General features: G+C 42.2%; 1 protein-coding gene across 2 annotated transcripts in view; it reads right to left on the bottom strand.

The window, feature by feature from the left end:
* The window catches only part of BTBD8 (BTB domain containing 8), a 102,480-nt gene that overhangs the window by 80,498 nt on the left and 2,793 nt on the right, over window positions 1-19,189 (bottom strand). Inside the window, exon 2 of one of the 2 annotated variants that reach the window (XM_070405584.1) lies at window positions 13,906-14,103. In XM_070405584.1, coding sequence (XP_070261685.1) covers window positions 13,906-14,103 — 198 coding nt within the window. Of the gene's footprint in view, window positions 1-13,905; window positions 14,104-19,189 lie in introns of those variants that run through there. The other variant, XM_070405586.1, reaches the window with a different exon arrangement.

Genomic DNA, 19,189 nt, shown 5'->3' with positions numbered 1-19,189 from the left:
CACTAAATGCCTACTTGAGGCTCATGGTCATGATTTTTTTAAAAAAAACTTATTGTTTAAAGTATTAGACATGGGAGAATTGAAGATGGCGGCATAGGTAAACACCGGAGACTGCTGTCGTAAACAACCACTTCAAAAATACAACTAAAAGACGGAACGGACATCAACCAGAACCACAGGAAGGCTGGCTGAGGAGAGACTCTTCAACTAGAAGGAAAAACAACAGCATTACGAGGCTCAGAGGAGGCGCAGTGTGGAAAATTTAAAGGTACGGTGGTGCGGTGGTGCGCGCGCAAAGCGGGCTGGTGGCTGAGGGCGCGGTTGTCGTTTTCAATCAGGAGGAAGTCTCAGACTCTGGGCTACAGATCCGGGCAAGTCTCTAGGGACCCAGACTCAAACGGGAGAAGCGGGACTGTCTGGCTACGGTCCCTCCGAGGTTTGCAGCGGTTGCTGGGACAGAGAGGCAGAGCCCTGGGGACGGACTGAGAGCAGCCATAGCTGCTCCCTCCCCCCGCCCTGTTGATCCTGCCCCGCCCAAGCCCTGCGCAGAGCCATTTGCCGGATCGCCTCAGGCAAAGGCTAGATTAGCGCCTCCCCAGAGGACAGAAGTTTTCCACACAGCTGATTCCCACAGCCAGTCGGCCTGGTGATCAAATCCCTCTAGTATTAACTACAACAATTAAGGCTTAACTAGAACAAGACTGCGCACAAAGACCACAAAGGGTGCACCAAGAAAGTATAAAAGATGCGGAGACAAAAAAACATGACAGAAATGGAGGATATGGAGCTAAAAATCGCAATTTTGAGGGCTTGCAATAAACTTGAGCAGAGCCTCACGAAAACTAATGAGACCCTCGATGCTACGATAAAGAAATTAGAAAGGCCAAAACCGGTTTGGCTCAGTGGATAGAGCATCAGCCTACGGACTGAAGGGTCCTGGGTTCGATTCCGGTCAAGGGCATGTACCTGGGTTGCGGGCACATCCCCAGTGGGAGATGTGCAGGAGGCAGCTGATTGATGTTTCTATCTCATCGATGTTTCTAACTCTATTTCTCTCCCTTCCTCTCTGTAAAAAATCAATAAAATATATTAAAAAAAAAAAGAAATTAGAAAGTAAGCATACATGGACTGAAATAAAGAATATTATACCCAATAGCAGACCAGAGAGCACAAGAATCAAACCAAAGATTTGAAATTCGAAGAAGCAAAAAACACCCAACTGGAAAAGCAAAATGAAAAAAGAATCCGAAAGTGTGAAGATAGTGTAAGGAGCCTCTGGGACAGCTTCAAGCGGACTGGGACAGAGAGGCAGAGCCCTGGGGACGGACTGAATTATAGGAGTGCCTATCTACTGCTCTATCTACTGAGCCAAACCAGCTAGGGCTGGTCTCACTTCAAATGAAAACCTATTTGAAGAAATAATGAAGGGTCCCAGTCAGGGCATATGCCCAGGTTGCAGGCTTGATCAGAATTATAGGAGTGCCAGAAGATGAGAGACAGCAAGATATTGAAAACCTATTTGAAGAAATAATGAAGGGTCCCAGTCAGGGCATATGCCCAGGTTGCAGGCTTGATCAGAATTATAGGAGTGCCAGAAGATGAGAGACAGCAAGATATTGAAAACCTATTTGAAGAAATAATGACAGAAAACTTCCCCCACCTGGTGAAAGAAATGGACTTACAGGTTCAAGAAGCGCAGAGAACCCCAAACAAAAGGAATCCAAAGAGGACCACACCAAGACACATCATCATTAAAATGCCAAGAGCAAAAGACAAAGAGAGAATCTTAAAAGCAGCAAGAGAAAGAGACTCAATTACCTACAAGGAAATACCCATACGACTGTCAGCTGATTTCTCAACAGAAACTTTGCAGGCCAGAAGGGAATGGCAAGAAATATTCAAAGTGCTGAATACCAAGAACCTACAACCAAGATTACTTTATCCAGCAAAGCTATCATTCAGAATTGAAGGTCAGATAAAGAGCTTCACAGATAAGGAAAAGCTAAAGGAGTTCATCACCACTAAACCAGTATTATACGAAATGCTGAAAGGTATCCTTTAAGAAGAGGAAGAAGAAGAAAAAGGTAAAGATACAAATTATGAACAACAAACATGCATCTATCAACAAGTGAACTAAGAATCAAGTGAATAAATAATCTGATGTACAGAATGAACTGGTGATTATAATGAATCAGGGACATAAAAAGGGAATGGACTGACTATTCTTGGGGGGGAAAGGGGAATGGGAGATTCGGGAAGAGACTGGACAAAAATCGTGCACCTATGGATGAGGACAGTGGGTGGGGAGTGAGGGCGGAGGGTGGGGCGGGAACTGGAAGGAGGGGAGTTATGGGGGGGGCGAAGAGAAACAAATGTAATCTGAACAATAAAAATTTAATTAAAAAAAAAAAAGTATTAGACATGTCTCTCTCCCCGCCCCATTGACCCCTTCTAGCCTGCCCCCATCCCCAACCCCAGGCCTTTACCACACTATTATCTGTGTCCATGGTTATGCATATGTGCATACAAGTTCTTTGGTTGATCTCCCCAAGCAAGCACCCCCCCCCCCCCCGCCTCCTTCCCCTTCTAATATTACTCTGTTCCATGTTTCTATGTCTCTGGATGTGTTTTGTTCATCAGTTTATTTTGTTCATTAGATTCCACATATGAGTGAGATCATGTGATACTTGTCTTTCTCTGACTGGCTTATTTCACTTAGCATAATACTCTCCGGCTTCATTTGAAGTGAGACCAGCCCTAGCTGGTTTGGCTCAGTAGATAGAGCATCAGCCTATAGACTGAAGGGTCCCAGTCAGGGCACATGCCCAGGTTGCAGGCTTGATCCCTAGTGGGGGTGTGTAGTAGGCAGCTGATCAATAATTCTCTCTCATTATTGATGTTTCTATCGCCCTTCCTCTCTGAAATCAGTGATATATATATATATATATATAGAGAGAGAGAGAGAGAGAGAGAGAGAGAGAGAGAGAGAGAGAGAGAGACTGACTAGCATGTGTTTTTTTCCTGTCTTATTATATATATACTAGAGGCCCGGTGCACAAAAATTTGTGCATTGGGGGGGGGGGGGGCCCTCAGCCCGGCCTGTGTCCTCTTGCAGTCTGGGACCCCTCAGGAGATAATGACCTGCTGGCTTAGGCCTGCTCCTGGGTGGCAGAGGGCAGGCCCAATCCCAGGTGCAGCCCCTGGTCGGGCTCAGAGCAGGGCTGATTGGGGAGTTGGGGCACCGCCCCCTGTCATGCACAGAGCAGGGCAGATTGGGAGGTTGTGATGCCACCCTCAGTCACGCTCAGGGTAGGGCTGATTGGGGGGTTGGGGCACCGCCCCCTATTACACTCAAGGCAGGGTTGATGGGGAGGTTGCGGTGCCACCCCCTGTGACGCACAGAGCAGGGCCAATCAGGGGGTTGGGGCTCCGTACCCTGCAGGGCCAATCAGGGGGTTGGGGCGCTGCCCCCTGTCACACACAGAGCAGGGCCAATCAGGGGGTTGGGGAGCTCCCCCCTGTCATGCACAGAGCAGGGCCCATCAGGGGGTTGAGGAGCTCCCCCCTGTCACTCACAGAGCAGGGCCGATAGGGGAGTTAGGGCACCGCCCCCTGTCACACACACAGCAGGGCGGATCAGGGGGTTGGGGCGCCGCCACTGTCACACTCAGGGCAGGGCTGGTGGGGAGGTTATGGCTCTACCCCATCACACACCGAGCAGGGCCCGTGTGTGTGTGTGGGGGGGGGGGGTGTTGGGGCGCCGCCCCCTGTCACACACAGAGCAGGGCCAATCAGGGGGTTGGGGCGCCGCCACTCTCACACTCAGGGCAGGGCCTATGGGAGGTTATGGCTCTACCCCATCACACACAGAGCAGGGCCCGTGTGTGTGTGTGGGGGGGGGGGGGGGCGCCGCCCTCTGTCACACACAGAGCAGGGCCTGTGGGGGTGGGGGAGGGGGTTGGGACGCCGCACCCTGTCACTCACAGAGCCGCAGGGCGATCAGGGGGTTTGGGCGCTGCCCCCTGTCACGCTGATCCGGTGCCAGGAGGCCTCGAGGCTCCGCTGATCCCGGTGCTGGGAGGCATATTACCCTTTTACTATATAGGATAGAGGCCTGGGGGCCGGCTGGTTTGCCCTGAAGGGTGTCCTGGATCAGGGTGGGGGTCCCCACTGAGGTGCCTGGCCAGTCTGGGTGAGGAGCTGAGGGCTGCTTTCAGGCTGGCAATTGACTGAAGCCCCCAACCACTCCTTTTTTTCTTTTTCTTTTTTTTTTTAATTCTGGGCCAGCTTTAGCACTGGCTCTAGCTCTAGCTCTGAGGCTTCCGCTGCTATAATTGAAACAATGTATAACTCTAGCTCTGAGATCCCAGCTGGCTGAAAGCTGGTTTCTGGGGTTTTGTTTATCTTCTATGTTTGCAACATATTTTCTTAGAGTTGTAGCTCAGAGGCCGGCAAGTCAGGCAGGGAACGTTGGAGTCTGCAGTCACTGGAGCAAGCAAGCCTCATGTTCGCTTCCAGCTGCCTGGCTGCCGGCCGCCATCTTGGCTGACAGTTAATTTGCATAAGGATATGCTGATTAGCCAATGGGAAGGGTAGCGGTCGTACGCTAATTACCATGTTTCTCCTTTATTAGTGTAGATACTAGTAGCCCGGTGCACAAAAATTTGTGCACTGGGGGGGGGGGGGGGGCAGACCCCTCAGCCTGACCTGCACCCTCTGTCATGTTCCGAGACCCCGGCCACTCCTGGCATAGGCACAGGCCTACAGGCTTGGGGCGGCCTGGCTCCTGAGGTCCCATTTTATCAAGAGAACAAAGTCGGCAGTAGTTACAGCCCTCACCGAACCCAGTATAGTGCATCTGTGCATACAACTGCCTCGTTCATGTGCCTGCTTCGCCCTACTGAATTACTAACATCTTGAGGACATAGCTCTGTCTTATCCTGCTTCAACTTCAGTGCCTGGCCTGGTGCCAGGGACCTGAGAGGGTTTGCTGAGTGAGTGAATAATGAGTGAGTGAATGAGTGAATGGATGAGCAAGTAAGTGAATGAGCGAGCAGCTACGGGGCGGGAACTTCCGGCCCCGCTCCCGGATGCCTGACGCCCACCCCGGGAAGTTCCCACTCTGCTCCCAGAGGCCCCACGCCCCTCTCCCAGCTGCATAGTTTGTGCAGGGCAAAGGCGGCCTGGGTTCTCTGCCTTTGCCCTTCCACCCAGCTCTTGTCTGCCGCCTGGGTTTCTGATCACCGTCAGTGGCAGGCGGGTTCTTCTGTCCTTCCCCTTTCGCCTCCCATCACTGTGCCTACATATGCAAATTATCTTTGTTAGAAGTTAATTTGCATATCGCCCTGATTAGCCAATGGGAAGCGTAGCAGAGGTACGGTTAATTACCCTTTTTGTCTTTTATTAGATAGGATTAGAGGCCTGATGCACGAAATTTGTGCAAGAGTAGGCCTTCCTTCCCCTGCCTGCTGGCACTGACTTTGCTCTGGCACCCGGGACCCAGGCTTCCCTCCGGCACCTGGAACCTGGACTTCCCTCCAGCACCTGGGACTCGGGCTTCCCTTGCAACCCCGGCTTTGTCCAGAAGGTCGTCCGGAAGGACATCCAGTCTAATTAGCATATTATGCTTTTATTATTATAGATATATATCCTATATAATAAAACCATAATATGCAAAGTGGCTGAATGGCGGAACGACCAGTTGGTATGATGCGCACTGACTACCAGGGGGCAGATGCTCAATGCAGGAGCTACCCCCCGGTGGTCAGTGTGCTTCCACAGGGGGAGCGCTGCTCAGCCAGAAGCTGGGCTCATGGCTGGTGAGTGCAGTGGTGGTGGCAGGAGGTCTTGGACTGTGAGAGGGCACAAGCCGGGCTGAGGGACCCCTCGCCCCAGTGCACTAAATTTCATGCACCAGGCCTCTAGTATGTATATGTGTGTGTGTGTGTGTATATGTGTGTATATGTATGTATGTATGTGTGTGTGTGTGTGTGTGTGTGTATATATACATATATATATATATGAGACTGACTACACGTGTTTTTCTCCTGTCTTATTTGACTGTATAGATGCAGGAATAGAGTAGTCAAAGGGCTGCACTTAAGGTTTGGAGTTTTGACATGCAAATAAGACAAATTCAGAGGGGAGGAGGGAATAGAGGCTATATAAACAGGAAGTGACACAATGACAGAAAGGAATGTAAGCAGAGTAAGGATGGAAATGAAAATATCAGCAGATAAGAAACAATCAAATTTTGTAAGAATAACTGCAGGTCCTGGTGGAGTTAATGAATTATTAGAATTGGAGTTTTAAAGGAGTGAACTAGAAAGATAGGAGACAGAAGTTAAGAGAGTGAGACGCTTGGAATCTGATTGTGGAGAGTTGCAGTTACTGATAATGACATAACATTATTTCACTTGGTATTGAGTGGTCAAGGTATAATGAAAAACAAGATTACCAGAAAATGGGAATTAAGGAACTAAGAGGCCATGGTATTAAAAACACCATCTATGCCCTGGCCAGTTTCTCAGTGGTTAGAACATCAGCCTGTGGATGGAAGGGTCTTGGGTTTGATTTCTGGTCAAGGGCACATACCTTGGTTATAGGTTCGATCCCTGGCCTTGGTGGCAGAGGGCTAGGGACTCTGGGCTACAAAGGTGGTCATTAGTTATCTGGTATCTAGCCCTGGAAAGATTGGAGCAGAGGAGTATTGCTTTCTGGAGTGTAAGAACCAGATAAAGGACATGGGTGCCTGAAGGAACTCTGGACTGGTTGGTTTACTTATCAAAGGCATGCTTACAGGAATTAGCTAACCGTGGGGCCCTACTTCCTCAGGGTCAGTAGAGCCCCAAATGCCAAAGCATCAAGAACACAGAAAATATAGTTAAGTATAATTAATACAAGAGTATACCTATCTCACCCATTTCCAGCCCTACTAGTCAGTATAAAGGACGTAGGAGAGAAAACAGCCACCACTGAGAAAGCTGCAGGGGAAATGGAATCCTTGGTTTTGTGTTGTTCTATATGTTTACCTTATTGACACTTTATCCTAGCATTTCCCAGTTATTGATGTTAAACTGAAAATTCAAATATCTTCCCTCTTTTCTTTCCTTTACACACACATGCACACATACAAACATACACACACTCTCACAACTATGACATGGGAAGTCTTGTTGGGAAATCAAACATTTTTATAACCCTGAGTTAAATTTTAATCATGAGATCATAAAGCAAACACTACTTTCCACTAACAATCATTTGATCCATATTTGAAGTCACTGTATAAAAAACAACTTTTCAAAACGGTATTTCCAACTCTAACTCAAGTATACACCGAAGTACTCTATATTACGTAGCAACATAACAGAATATTTCAAAAATTTTATTGGTTATTTAAAGAGAAAGAATGTGCATTGAAGACAGTTATAAGAAGTAAATTTCACAAAGTAAAAATTCAAAAATCTTTTTATCAGGATTTTTACTAAACAAAATAATTTAACCTCATATTTCACATTATAACCTTCTACTTATGCTTTATGTTAATGTAGAGAAGTTTCAATGCAAAGTGCTAAAAAATGGGAGAGGGCACATAACAAATACTTTCTATATGTAAGAGAATACATGAGGTACCCCTGAGGATGTTCACATCAATGAGATGATCTAATCTCAAGGAGCTTATATAACAACAGACATACATGACTAAACTAATACAAAATAGAATGTGACTTAGTGCTTAAAAGAGAGGACTGTGAAGTACAAAGCCATTTACTCCAAACTCCTGGTCTAAATATGAAAAAAAAACACACCAAGCTAACAGAAATCATAAGATAATGCACAGCCAGAAGGCAGATAGATCTCTGTCTTGTTGTCAAGTCCGGTGCTTCCTCCACTCTACCATGCTGTCTCTCATTCTATCTTTTTTCTATCAGTTTTACTTATTTATTTTTAAACTGTATTATTATTCCATTATTGAGGAATTCACTTCTATTACTGTCATGAAGCACAGGTTGGGTTAACTGACGAGTTCTTGAGGTACCTACACCCTACTCTGGACTTTCTGGTTATAACCACTGCCTATCTCAACTGAAAGCCAGACTCAGGAAGCCTCAATCCCTGCCCTCTCATTCCTGTAAGATGCCAAAGTCAACCATGGAGGAGGTTTTTTTCAGAGGAAAAGAGGGCTTTGTCTTCCCAGAAGACAAATCCTCTACTTTGCCTTAAAAGGTAGATAGCAACCCAAACCACAAACAGGCTGGGACCTCTACAGACCTCAATTCCATAATTTTTAATGATAACAAATAAAGGATAACATTGATGGAATTTCTCCTTTTCTCTAATAAATAAAAATTTGGTCTATACCAAGCATATACTCAATCCCTAAAGAAATGTGTAATTTCATGGGACCAACTACTAGGAATAACATATACTAAAATGTATTTAGTGCTTACCATATGGCAGGTCACTGTGCTAAGTGCTTTATGAGCATCTGATTTAACCCTCACAACAACACTCTGAAGTGGGTATTGTGATAATCATTTTTTTCAGGTGAGGAAACTAATGATAACTGATCAGTTCAAATTCATAGTTACAAGTGGTGGACCTGGCTTGACTACAAAGCCTGCTCTTACAACAATGCCACTATATCACCTACTAGAGAAAAAAATATATACATTTAAAATTGATAGTTGAAACTCAATGATGAGCCTATGATCTATACTGGAAGATAATGATTTTCTAAATTTGTCTTACAGTCTCTGTTTAAATTATATGTCACTGTTCTTACACATGGGGGGAAGCTAAGGTTAGGCAATTTTCCATTTATGCTTGTAGGAGCTTCATATAAGAAACTCTGAAATAAAGAAATAGGCCATTCAAGCAATGGCTGGAGCATAAAATGAAGAAAAATAAGCCAAATCACACAAATATACTTAAAATTTAATCACTCAAAAGTAATTTTCTAAACTAAAATCAACATGATTTTGATTATAGGCAAGAAGTATGTCAGCAAACAGCCAAAAGCCTAGCATCTAAAAAACACCTAGGATCCAGGACATAAAAACAGGAAAATCTGAGTTCTCATAAAAGTCAAACTGATAACTGGCACTGGCATTTAGGACAGACATACAGACCAATGAAACAGAACGGAGAGACCAGAAATAAACCCTAACATTTATGTGTCAGCTTAGACTGCCATAACAAAGTATCACAGACTAGTGGCTTAACCAACAGAAATTTATTTCTCACAATTCTGAAAGCTGGAGGTCCAAGATCAGGGTGCCACCATGGTCGGGTTCTGGTGAGAACTCTCTTCATAGCTTGTAATTAGTTACCTTCTCGCTGTGTCCTCACACAGCAGAGACAGGCAGACTCTCTGGTATATCTTCTTACAAGGGCACCATTCCCATCATGAGGGTCCCACCCTCATGTCCTCATTTAAATCTAATTACCTCCCAAAGGCACAAAATATAGTCCCTAAATATCATCATACTGGAAGTTATGACTTCTAAGTATAAATTTTGGGGTAAAACAATTCAGTCCATAGCAATGGGCAATGGATTTTCAACAAGGATGTACAGGCAATGCTATGGGGAAAGAGCAGTCTCTTCAAAAATGGTCCTGGAATAACTAGATATCAGACACAAAAGAATGAAGTTGGACTCTTCCTTATCTATACTAATAAAAGTCTAGGTTGTCCTCGCACCCTCGCGCAATGCCCTCACGCTGCCACAAGATGGCTGGCAAGGGAAGGCAGTTGGGGGCGATCAGGTTGGCAGGCAGAAGTGGTTAGGGGCAATCAGGCAGGCAGGTGAGTGGTTAGAAGCCAGCAGTCCTGGATTGTGAGAGGGATGTCCGACTGCCGATTTAGGCCCGATTCCTGTGGTCCTAAACCGGCAGTTGGACATCCCACGAGGGTTCCAGATTGAAGAGGATGCAGGCCGGGTTGAGGGACAACCCCCCACACACACCCCGGGCACAAATTTCGTGCACCAGGCCTCCAGTATAGAATAAAGAAGGCCACCAATTATACTTGCCAAAAGTCAAGTTTTCTATGGATATGTCCAAGTCACTATGTAAACAGCAGAAGTGCATGTCTTCCCTAAAACTGACATCTCAAACATATAGAGTTAAGATATCTCACAAATTCAGTTCCTTCAAAAATCTGCACTATCCACAGTTACCCAAGCTACATATATTCTTAGAACAATCTTGAGAAACTCCAACATTCACTCCACTACAAATGAAAACCACAAGATACCACTTCATATTCGCTAGGAAGGCTATAATAAAAAAAAAAAAAGACAGAAGGTAATAATTAGTGTTATAAGGATGTGGAGAAACTAAAACCCTCAAACACTGCTGGTAGGAATGTAAAATGGTAGCCTTGTTAGAAAAAGAGTCCACCAGTTCAAAAAATTAAACATAGAATCCTATATTAAAAAAGCCTGTGGTCGTGACAGCCCCACGTTGTAACGATCGATCACCAGGAGGCTGTGTGCGCCAGCGAGTTTGGGTCTCACGCAATTTCGAGGCGTGCACGGGTGGGCGGGGCTGCACGCGGGGCAAGGCATGCACGGGTAGGCGAGGACTTAACTCTAGGTCTCGCAGTGCCCGGCGGGACTTGACGCGGTGTCCCCGCGGGCGCAGGCCCAGACTCTGACAGGAGGGAGGAGGGAGCCGGATACCCACACCCAGGACTTGACTCTGGGTCTCCAGCGGGACTTGAAACTGGGTCCCCACGGGCGCCGGAGGGGACTTGACGCTGCATCCCCGCAGGCGCTGGCCCAGACTCTGACAGGAGGGAGGAGGGAGCCAGATACCCACAATATTAAAGTATTTCCTCTAATTAATTCCCTTTTAATTTGCACAAATTTCATGCACTGGGCCACTAGTTATTATATAAACTCAGCAATTCCAATCCTAGGTACATATCCAAGAGAAATGAAAACACAGGTTCCCACAAAAATTTGCATATGAATGTTCCTAGCACCATGAGTCACATAGTTCAAAAGTGGAAACAACATAAATGTCCATCAACCGATGAAATAAAAAAAAATGAGGTATAGCCATATGATGAAACATCATTTAGCAATAAAAAAAAAATGAAGTGCTGATACATAGAGCAACATGGATGAACCCTGAAAACATCATGTTTAGTAAAATGTCAGTCACAAAAGACTACAAATTGTCTAATTCCATTTATGTGAAAAGTTCAGAACAGGCAAATCAATAGACACAGACAGTAGATTAATGTTGCCTAGGGCAGGGTGTTGAGGGAATGGAATGACAGATTATGGGTGTGGGGTTTCTTTTTAGGATATCGATAATGCTCTAAAATTAAATTATGATCATGGTTGCACAACTGTAGAAATACTATGACTATTGAATTATACACTTTAAATGGGTGAATTATATTTATGATATGTGAATTTTATCTCAATAAAGATGTTTTTGAAATGCCCTTCTAGTTGCTAGATAGGATGCTGCCCAATTCATAAAAATTAAATCTTCAAAAATAAATAATACATAAATATTTTTTTAAAACCTGGTAATTGACAAATCTGTGGTACTATATAATGACATAATTGCCAGTATTGGCTCCAAAATTTAGTTCCACATTTACTTATGTGGGTATTCAGAACAAGCCACCCAAAGATGTGCCTCAGTTATATGCAGATTATTTTGAACTAAAGGCAATGTTAACTTCAGGCTCAAGAGAAACTTCTGCCCCTCCCTTTCACTACCTAGAAGAACTTGAATTAGGAGCCTTGCCCATAATAAGAGATTATCAGCAATAACCTTTTGACCCACCTGTATGGTAGTGCAAACTTCAATTTAAACATCTGCTCTTCTTATCATCCAGTGATGACACTTTGAGGCCCCCAAGAGGCAATACCTCATCCCTAGCTCAGAATGTCTTATACCTCAATCCCCTTTTTTATCTCTGCTCATCTCAGATATGTGGTGTTCCCATTTGCATGAGATTAAATTTATTTACTCTTGACAATCTTCCTCCTGTTGATTTGATTATCTGGCCAGCCAAAAGAACCAGAGGAAGGAAAGAGAAATTTTTCCCCTTCTTCACACTTATTATCAATCACTGAAATAAAATACCACTAGCCAGTACATACCTAGCCCTTCACATACAGCTTTGCCCAAAATAGGGCACAATAAATATCTACTAAGTAAGTGTATGTTGAGGGACGGTAGGACAGAAGACCACTAAAATATTATTAGAATGATACTAACTTCCATATATTAGAGAAAGGGAAGAAATTATGGGATGGCAGTATTTAAATTACTGAAATGAAATACAAATAAACAACTTAAGATTTATAAACATAAAAACCGCAGTTAATCGTTTTTATAATGCTTACTAGTGGCCAATGCACGAAATTCGTGCAAGGGGCTCAGCCTGCGCCATGGTGGCTGCTGCCTCTGCCTCGGCCCCTGCCCGCCACAGCCTCAGCCTTCGCTGCCGCAGCTATGTCCAGAAGGCCATTGGGAAGGACGTCTGGAAGGATGCCTGATCTAATTAGCATATTGTTTTTATTATTATAGATTGTATGCCAGGCATCTTACATTTGAGGAAATTCCAGGCACATAGGGGTTAAGTCTGAGGCACACAGCTACAAATGGCAGAGCAGGGAATTTGATCCTAGGCATTTTAGTCCTAGAGTTCATGTTCTTAAACACTAAGACAGCAATTTTCAACCGGTGTGCTGTAAGAATTTTTAAAACATGTAATACCTGACTATTTAGTCAGGGGCACTGGCCTCTTTTTCCTTAGATTGTCAAATTAAAAAAATGACAACAGCCAACATAACAATACGTATGTGAATAAATCAAAATTATACAGATTTTTGTCAGATTGGCAAAAAATATTTTTAAAAATCTGTGTGCTATAGTATTGTAGTAATTAGTTTATGTGTGCCATGAGATAGGAAAGGTTGAAAATCAATGCACTAAGGTATTTAAGACCTCTCTAAAGTCATTTAAATAGATTCTTTAAAAAGAGATATAATTTTGAGTAAATACATTAGAAAGTACTTTCCCCCGGATACAGTTAGCAAAAATTAGTGTCAAATAATTATACATTTGCACAGATAACAGCAAAGCATTAAAAGTGAATTCTATTCAATTAGAAATGGGGATTAATATAAAGTACTTTATCCCATTATTTAATAATGACAATTCTCTAAGTTCACCAAACACAAGTTCAATGGAAGTTCTATTTTCAAAAATGTTGACCACATACAAGTCAAGAGAATAAAATTTATGATCTCATATTTTTATAAACACACATAATTTACTGAAAGCTTTACATATCAATAATATAGAAATCAGTATAGCAATGGTTTTCAACAGAGAGCAAATTTACCCCAGAGGACTTTTGGCAAATTCTGGAGACATTTTGGTTGTCACAACTTGTGGGGGAGGAGCTCTAGGAAGGATATGGAGGGGAAGTGCTACTGGTATCTAGTGGCTACAGGCTAGGGATGCTGCTAAATATCCTAAAATGCACAGCACAGCCCTTACAACAAAGAATTATCTAACTTAAAATGTCAACAGTGCTACTGTTGAGAAATTCTGGCATAGAGTAATTCATTCAAATTAACAGATAGCTCACTACTCATTTCTTCTCTCAGGATCAAACTCAAGTTAGGATGTAGCCTCTACCAATACTAAGTCTCCTGATACTCTAGTCTTTATTAATATTAAGTCTCCTAATACTCTAATACTAATACTTAGCCTTTACTAATACTAAGTTAACTTGGAATTTAAATGAATGGATTTTTCTTAGAAGTTTATAAAAATATATGAAATAACATATACATATGTTTTAAAAAATGATTACATCTTAGACTTAAATATAAGAGAAAAAAAGATAAAGAAAGCACTTACTGTAAAAATGTTCTAAATTCTGAAGCTTCAAAGTTCTCCACAGCAATAGGCTCATGACTTGTCAAATTATTTGATGTCTGTCCAATACTATGAAAATAGAAGTCAGGAACCCTTGCAAAAAGGACTGCTCTGTGTGCTTTGAACAAAGTACAACCTACAGAGAAAGTAACATCTGTATGGATTTCTTCCCTTAGGAGCCTGTCAGGAATAGAAAGAAACAATAGTTTAATTAGTGACACAAATATATAATATACCCATTTTTATAAAGTTTTAAAAATAACAAAAACAAAATAAATACAGAGGTAACATAAAATAAATATGTTAATATAAAAATGAGTTTGTTTTTAGTTCATTTCAAAGAACACTATTTAATATTGGCTATGAATCTAATTTTCTAAAAGTTACACGTGAAAACCAAAGTAATTTCACTAAAAGAGTAAGACTACTTTTTCAAAAAGTATTTTTTTATTCCTTTTAATAATAGTAAAATTTAGCCCTGACTGGTTTAGCTCAGTGGATAGAGCGTCAACCTGCGGACTGAAAGGTCCCAGGTTCGATTCCGGTCAAGGGCACGGTTGGGGGCACATTCCTGGTGGGAGGTGTGTAGGAGGCAGCTGATAGATGTTTCACTCTCATCGATGTTTCTAACTCTCTATCCCTCTCCCTTCCTCTCTGTAAAAAATCAATAAAATATATTTTAAAAAATAGTAAAATTTATCTTCTGCTATTTATGTTGATTTTCTATTTTAGATTTATTTTGAGAAAAACTAAGTAATAGTATAGTTGACATTGTGCAGAATCAATTTTTTTTAATCTTACTAAAATTGAAGTCAGAAAAGTAAATAGTCAACAACATCAGCAAAGCAGATATAACAATAGATAACAGATTAGAAACTGGTACACTTTGTTCTGACCATTGTTAAATACCTAGTCTAAAATGCAGACTTGGCTTCAAGAATGTGACATTTAAGCCCTTTTCCACCACCTCCCCCATAACAAACACAACTAACCATGCTCTAATCTATTATTAAAATGATTTTAAATACATTCAAATTCTTTTATTAATGTACAGACATAGCCCACTGATTAATATGTGTAGTAAGGTGATGGAAGAACAGAAATCAGCATCATAATAGAAACTGTGATAATATAATCTTTGTCTCTATGGTAATTATATATTTTATTTCATATTACTATAACATTATCATCAACAAGATATGTATTCTCAGAGGACTTGTATTTGCAGTGTATAATTGGCAATCACACCAGTTCTCTATAGGAGTCCAAGTAATGGATAAAGATATCCATTACAGTGAAAGCTTAGAATGTTGCCATTAACACACTCCCCTAAGACCAAGTTAATGGCTCTTTTTCTGTTCCCATCGCACTCAGTACATACCTCTATTACAGTACTTCTGTCATTGCATCATCATTTTTATGTGTTTTTCTCCCTATTAGACAATGAACTCCCCAAAGGCAAAAACTGTGTATCTTCAGTATATACTAAGAGCTCAATATCTGCTGTTAAATTTTGTTGTATTTTATCCTAAACAAGACAAATGCTTCAGAACAAAGCTTTTAGAACCTTGGGAATGATGAGCAAACAGATGCATTTTAGTCAACATTTTCATCAATAATTTATTTTCATAGTTGATTTTTAAATTTATGCAAAAATGTATTGATTTCTCAAAAATTAATACAAATTCAAGTTGTACAAATAATTTGTTCATTCTTCCCACCCACCTTCTTTCCATCCCCCACTTCTTGCCAAGTGAATAAGGAAGCATTGCAGTTGGTAGCCATATAACCTTCACTAGAGAATCTGTTTTGATCATAATAGATGCTCATGAGTATTTGAAAAATTTAAAAAAGTTAATGTGTTAAAAAAATTGTTAATGTGAAAATATAGTGCTTTTTATTTTATAAAACCACTTGTATCAGTTACAAGTAACAATATCTGTCTCAGACCTCTTAAGAGAGGTTTAATGGCTCATATAATAGTAAGATCTTAAAGAAGGACAGGTAGAGCAAAGGCTCAATGATGTCAAGGCCCAGCTTCTTTCCACATCATTTCTCTACCAACAACTACTATATTAACCTATCTAAACCATTTTAGAATGCTGATTAAACCTAATTATCACTAAAAATTTATTGAACAAGTACTATGTACTAAGCACTGGGGACATAAAGATGCCTAAAACATAATATCTGCCCTCAAAGAGTATATAGAATAATAATAAGGAGGGCATGCCTGAAAATTGAAGAGCATGATATATTCAATAGCACACATAAGTAAATTTTGTTCAGAGGCGGACGTAAGAGAAGACCTTATAGAGGACATGAAAACCAAATGGAGATTTTAAAGATTGAATAAGAGTTGGTCAGAGAAACAAAGCAAAGTAGAAAGGAGTTCCTGATATATATATGAGTGTAGAGCTACAAATTGGTCAGCAGAGTATTTAGATGATAAGTGGAAGATGAAGCTGTAGGGATAAAAATGAATAAGAGGCAAAATGCCTGGCTCAGTGGTTGAGCATCAACCTATTAGCCAGGAAATCATGGTTCGATTACCTGTCAGGGCACATGCCCGGGTAATGGGCTTGATCCCCAGTGTGGGGCCTGCAGGAAGCAGTTGATCAACGATTCTCTCTCATTATTGATGTTTCTATCTCCCTCTCCCTTCTTCTCTGAAATCAATAAAAGTATATTTTAAAACAAAGAGGCAAAGAGCTAAATTCTATCTTACAGTTGAAGGGAAATCACCAAATGGTTCGAAACATGAATAAATTTATTTTTCAAAATATCATCTGTTAGCTGTGTAGAAGAGGAATTAGGGGAACATGAGAATGAAGACTACTATACAGCACAGATGAGTGATGTAAAGGAATTATGCCAGGAGAAAATGAATAGTGACAGAGAATAAGGATAGAATTAAAATATATTTAAGTAATAAAACTGGCAATAGTTGGTGACTGGATATAGAAGGTGAAGGGAATAAGGTAGGATCTCTCCATTATTTGGTTTGGCCACCAACCTTTAATCTATATCTGCTCTTCCAACTTCCCTACTATACTCCAGACATATTTCCAATGGTCTCTTTGATATGGCTTCTGAACATTCACATGTTCCTCCCTTTCAAATGTCCTAAGATTTGGCACCACTTTCTATGTTTTCCTCTCCCTGTTCCTCCACATGTAATTGGTCACCAAGCTCATCAGTTGCCATATGAATCCCTTTCACCTTTTCTATTTACCCCACCATTATGTATCTCCAACTATTACAAAATCTCCTGGCTGGTTTCCTTGTTTCAATTTCTCTTTCCTCAATTAAAAACCTAAATATGTTGATCCTTTATTTAAAAAACAACAACAGCCAAAACCAGTTTGGCTCAGTGGATAGAGAGTCGGCCTGCGGACTGAAAGGTCCCAGGTTCGATTCCGGTCAAGGGCATGTACCTGGGTTGCGGGCACATCCCCAGTAGGAGATGTGCAGGAGGCAGCTGGTCGATGTTTCTCTCTCATCGATGTTTCTAACTCTCTATCTCTCTTCCTTCCTCTCTGTAAAAAATCAATAAAATATATTTTAAAAAAAAACAAAAAACAAAAAAACAATGGGTACACCTGAAACTCATCCTTTATAATAAAAGGCTATTATGCAAATCAACCGAAAGGTGGAATGACCAGTTGCTATGATGCGCATGGACCACTAGGGGGCAGAGGTTCAATGCAGGAGCTGCCCCCTGGTGATCAGTGTGCTCCCACAGAAGCTGGGCTCATGGCTGGCAAGTGCAGCAGCGGTGGCAGGAGCCTTTCCCACCTCTGCGGCAGCACTAAGGATGTCCATGGGGAGTGGGCCTAAGCTGTCAGTCGGATATCCCCCGAGGGCTCCCAGACTGTGAGAGGGTGCAGGCAAGGCTGAGGGCCCTCCCCAAGTGCATGAATTTTGTGCACCGGGCCTCCAGTATAAAATAATACTGGATGTAAAAAAAAAAAAAAAAGCCCCCAATGGCTTTTCACTGTCTCCAGATACATTCCAAACTTTTTACTGAAAAAAGACCTCTATGATTTAGTGTCACTTTATCTATTTACCCTCATCTACTGTCACTCTGCCTGCCAAACCCACAATCCCCTCTCAAATAAAGCTACCAAATTCATTTATTATTTATATACTAGAGGCCTGGTGCACAAATTTGTGCACTGGTGAGGTACCTCAGCCTGGCCTGCAGGGATCGGGCCAAAACTGGCTCTCCAACATCCCCCAAGGGGGTCCTGGATTGCGAGAGGGCACAGGCCAGGCCGAGGGACCCCACTGGTGCACAATCGGGGCCAGGAAGGGACCACGGGAGGGCTCCAGGGTGTGTCTGGCCCATCTCATCCAGTCCCAATCAGCTGGACACCAGCAGCAAGCTAACCTACCAGTTGGAGCATCTGCCCCCTGGTGGTCAGTGCGTGTCATAGCGACTGGTTGATCAGTTGGACACTTAGCATATTAGGCTTTTATTATATAGGATGGCCCTCCTTAGTACCACATGACCCTGATACATCTGAATGGGCAACAGACTGAGACAAGGTTAGCCATCAGCCAATATGGTAGTTAAATAAGTAAATTCTGGCAGAAACATTCTATAGTAAACAGGGACCAACTGATCACACTCTAAGTGTTGCAAAGCTGACCCAAAGTGGAGTAAGAAAAAGAAATGTGTGCGAGAAGCAAAGATGAAGGAACAAAGTTACTGGAAGATCAGTTTACTAGTATATAACTAGAGAAGGCAGACCGGGTTCAAATTCTAGTCATGTCACCTTGGGCAAGTCACTCTAATATCTCCAGAGCCAGACTGCCAACATTCTTCTTCCAACTCCACTGCTTGTCCTCTAACGCTCAGTTTCCTTGTATGTTAAATGGGAATAATAACAAGATTTACCTTACAGAGGAGTAAATAAACCATTACATGTCAGCCCAGGGTCTAGATCAGCCGTGGGCAAACTACGGCCCGTTTGAAATGAATAAAACTAAAAAAAAAAAAAAAAGACCGTACCCTTTTATGTAATGATGTTTACTTTGAATTTATATTAGTTCACACAAACACTCCATCCATGCTTTTGTTCCGGCCCTCCGGTCCAGTTTAAGAACCCATTGTGGCCCTCGAGTCAAAAAGTTTTCCCACCCCTGGTCTAGCTAATAGTAGGATGGCAAGAATATTACGTATTTTTACTACCATTGTCCTGAATAATGGTCCATTTCACAGTTGCTGTTATATCCCCAGCAACTTTCCAATTCTACATCA

Source organism: Myotis yumanensis, unplaced genomic scaffold (assembly GCF_028538775.1).
Source record: "Myotis yumanensis isolate MYYU_CA2020_CCGP unplaced genomic scaffold, mMyoYum1.0.hap1 SCAF_2, whole genome shotgun sequence".
Classification (NCBI taxonomy): domain Eukaryota; kingdom Metazoa; phylum Chordata; class Mammalia; order Chiroptera; family Vespertilionidae; genus Myotis; species Myotis yumanensis.
Note: the sequence above shows the minus strand (reverse complement) of the source record. Positions and strands in the feature narration are given on the sequence as shown.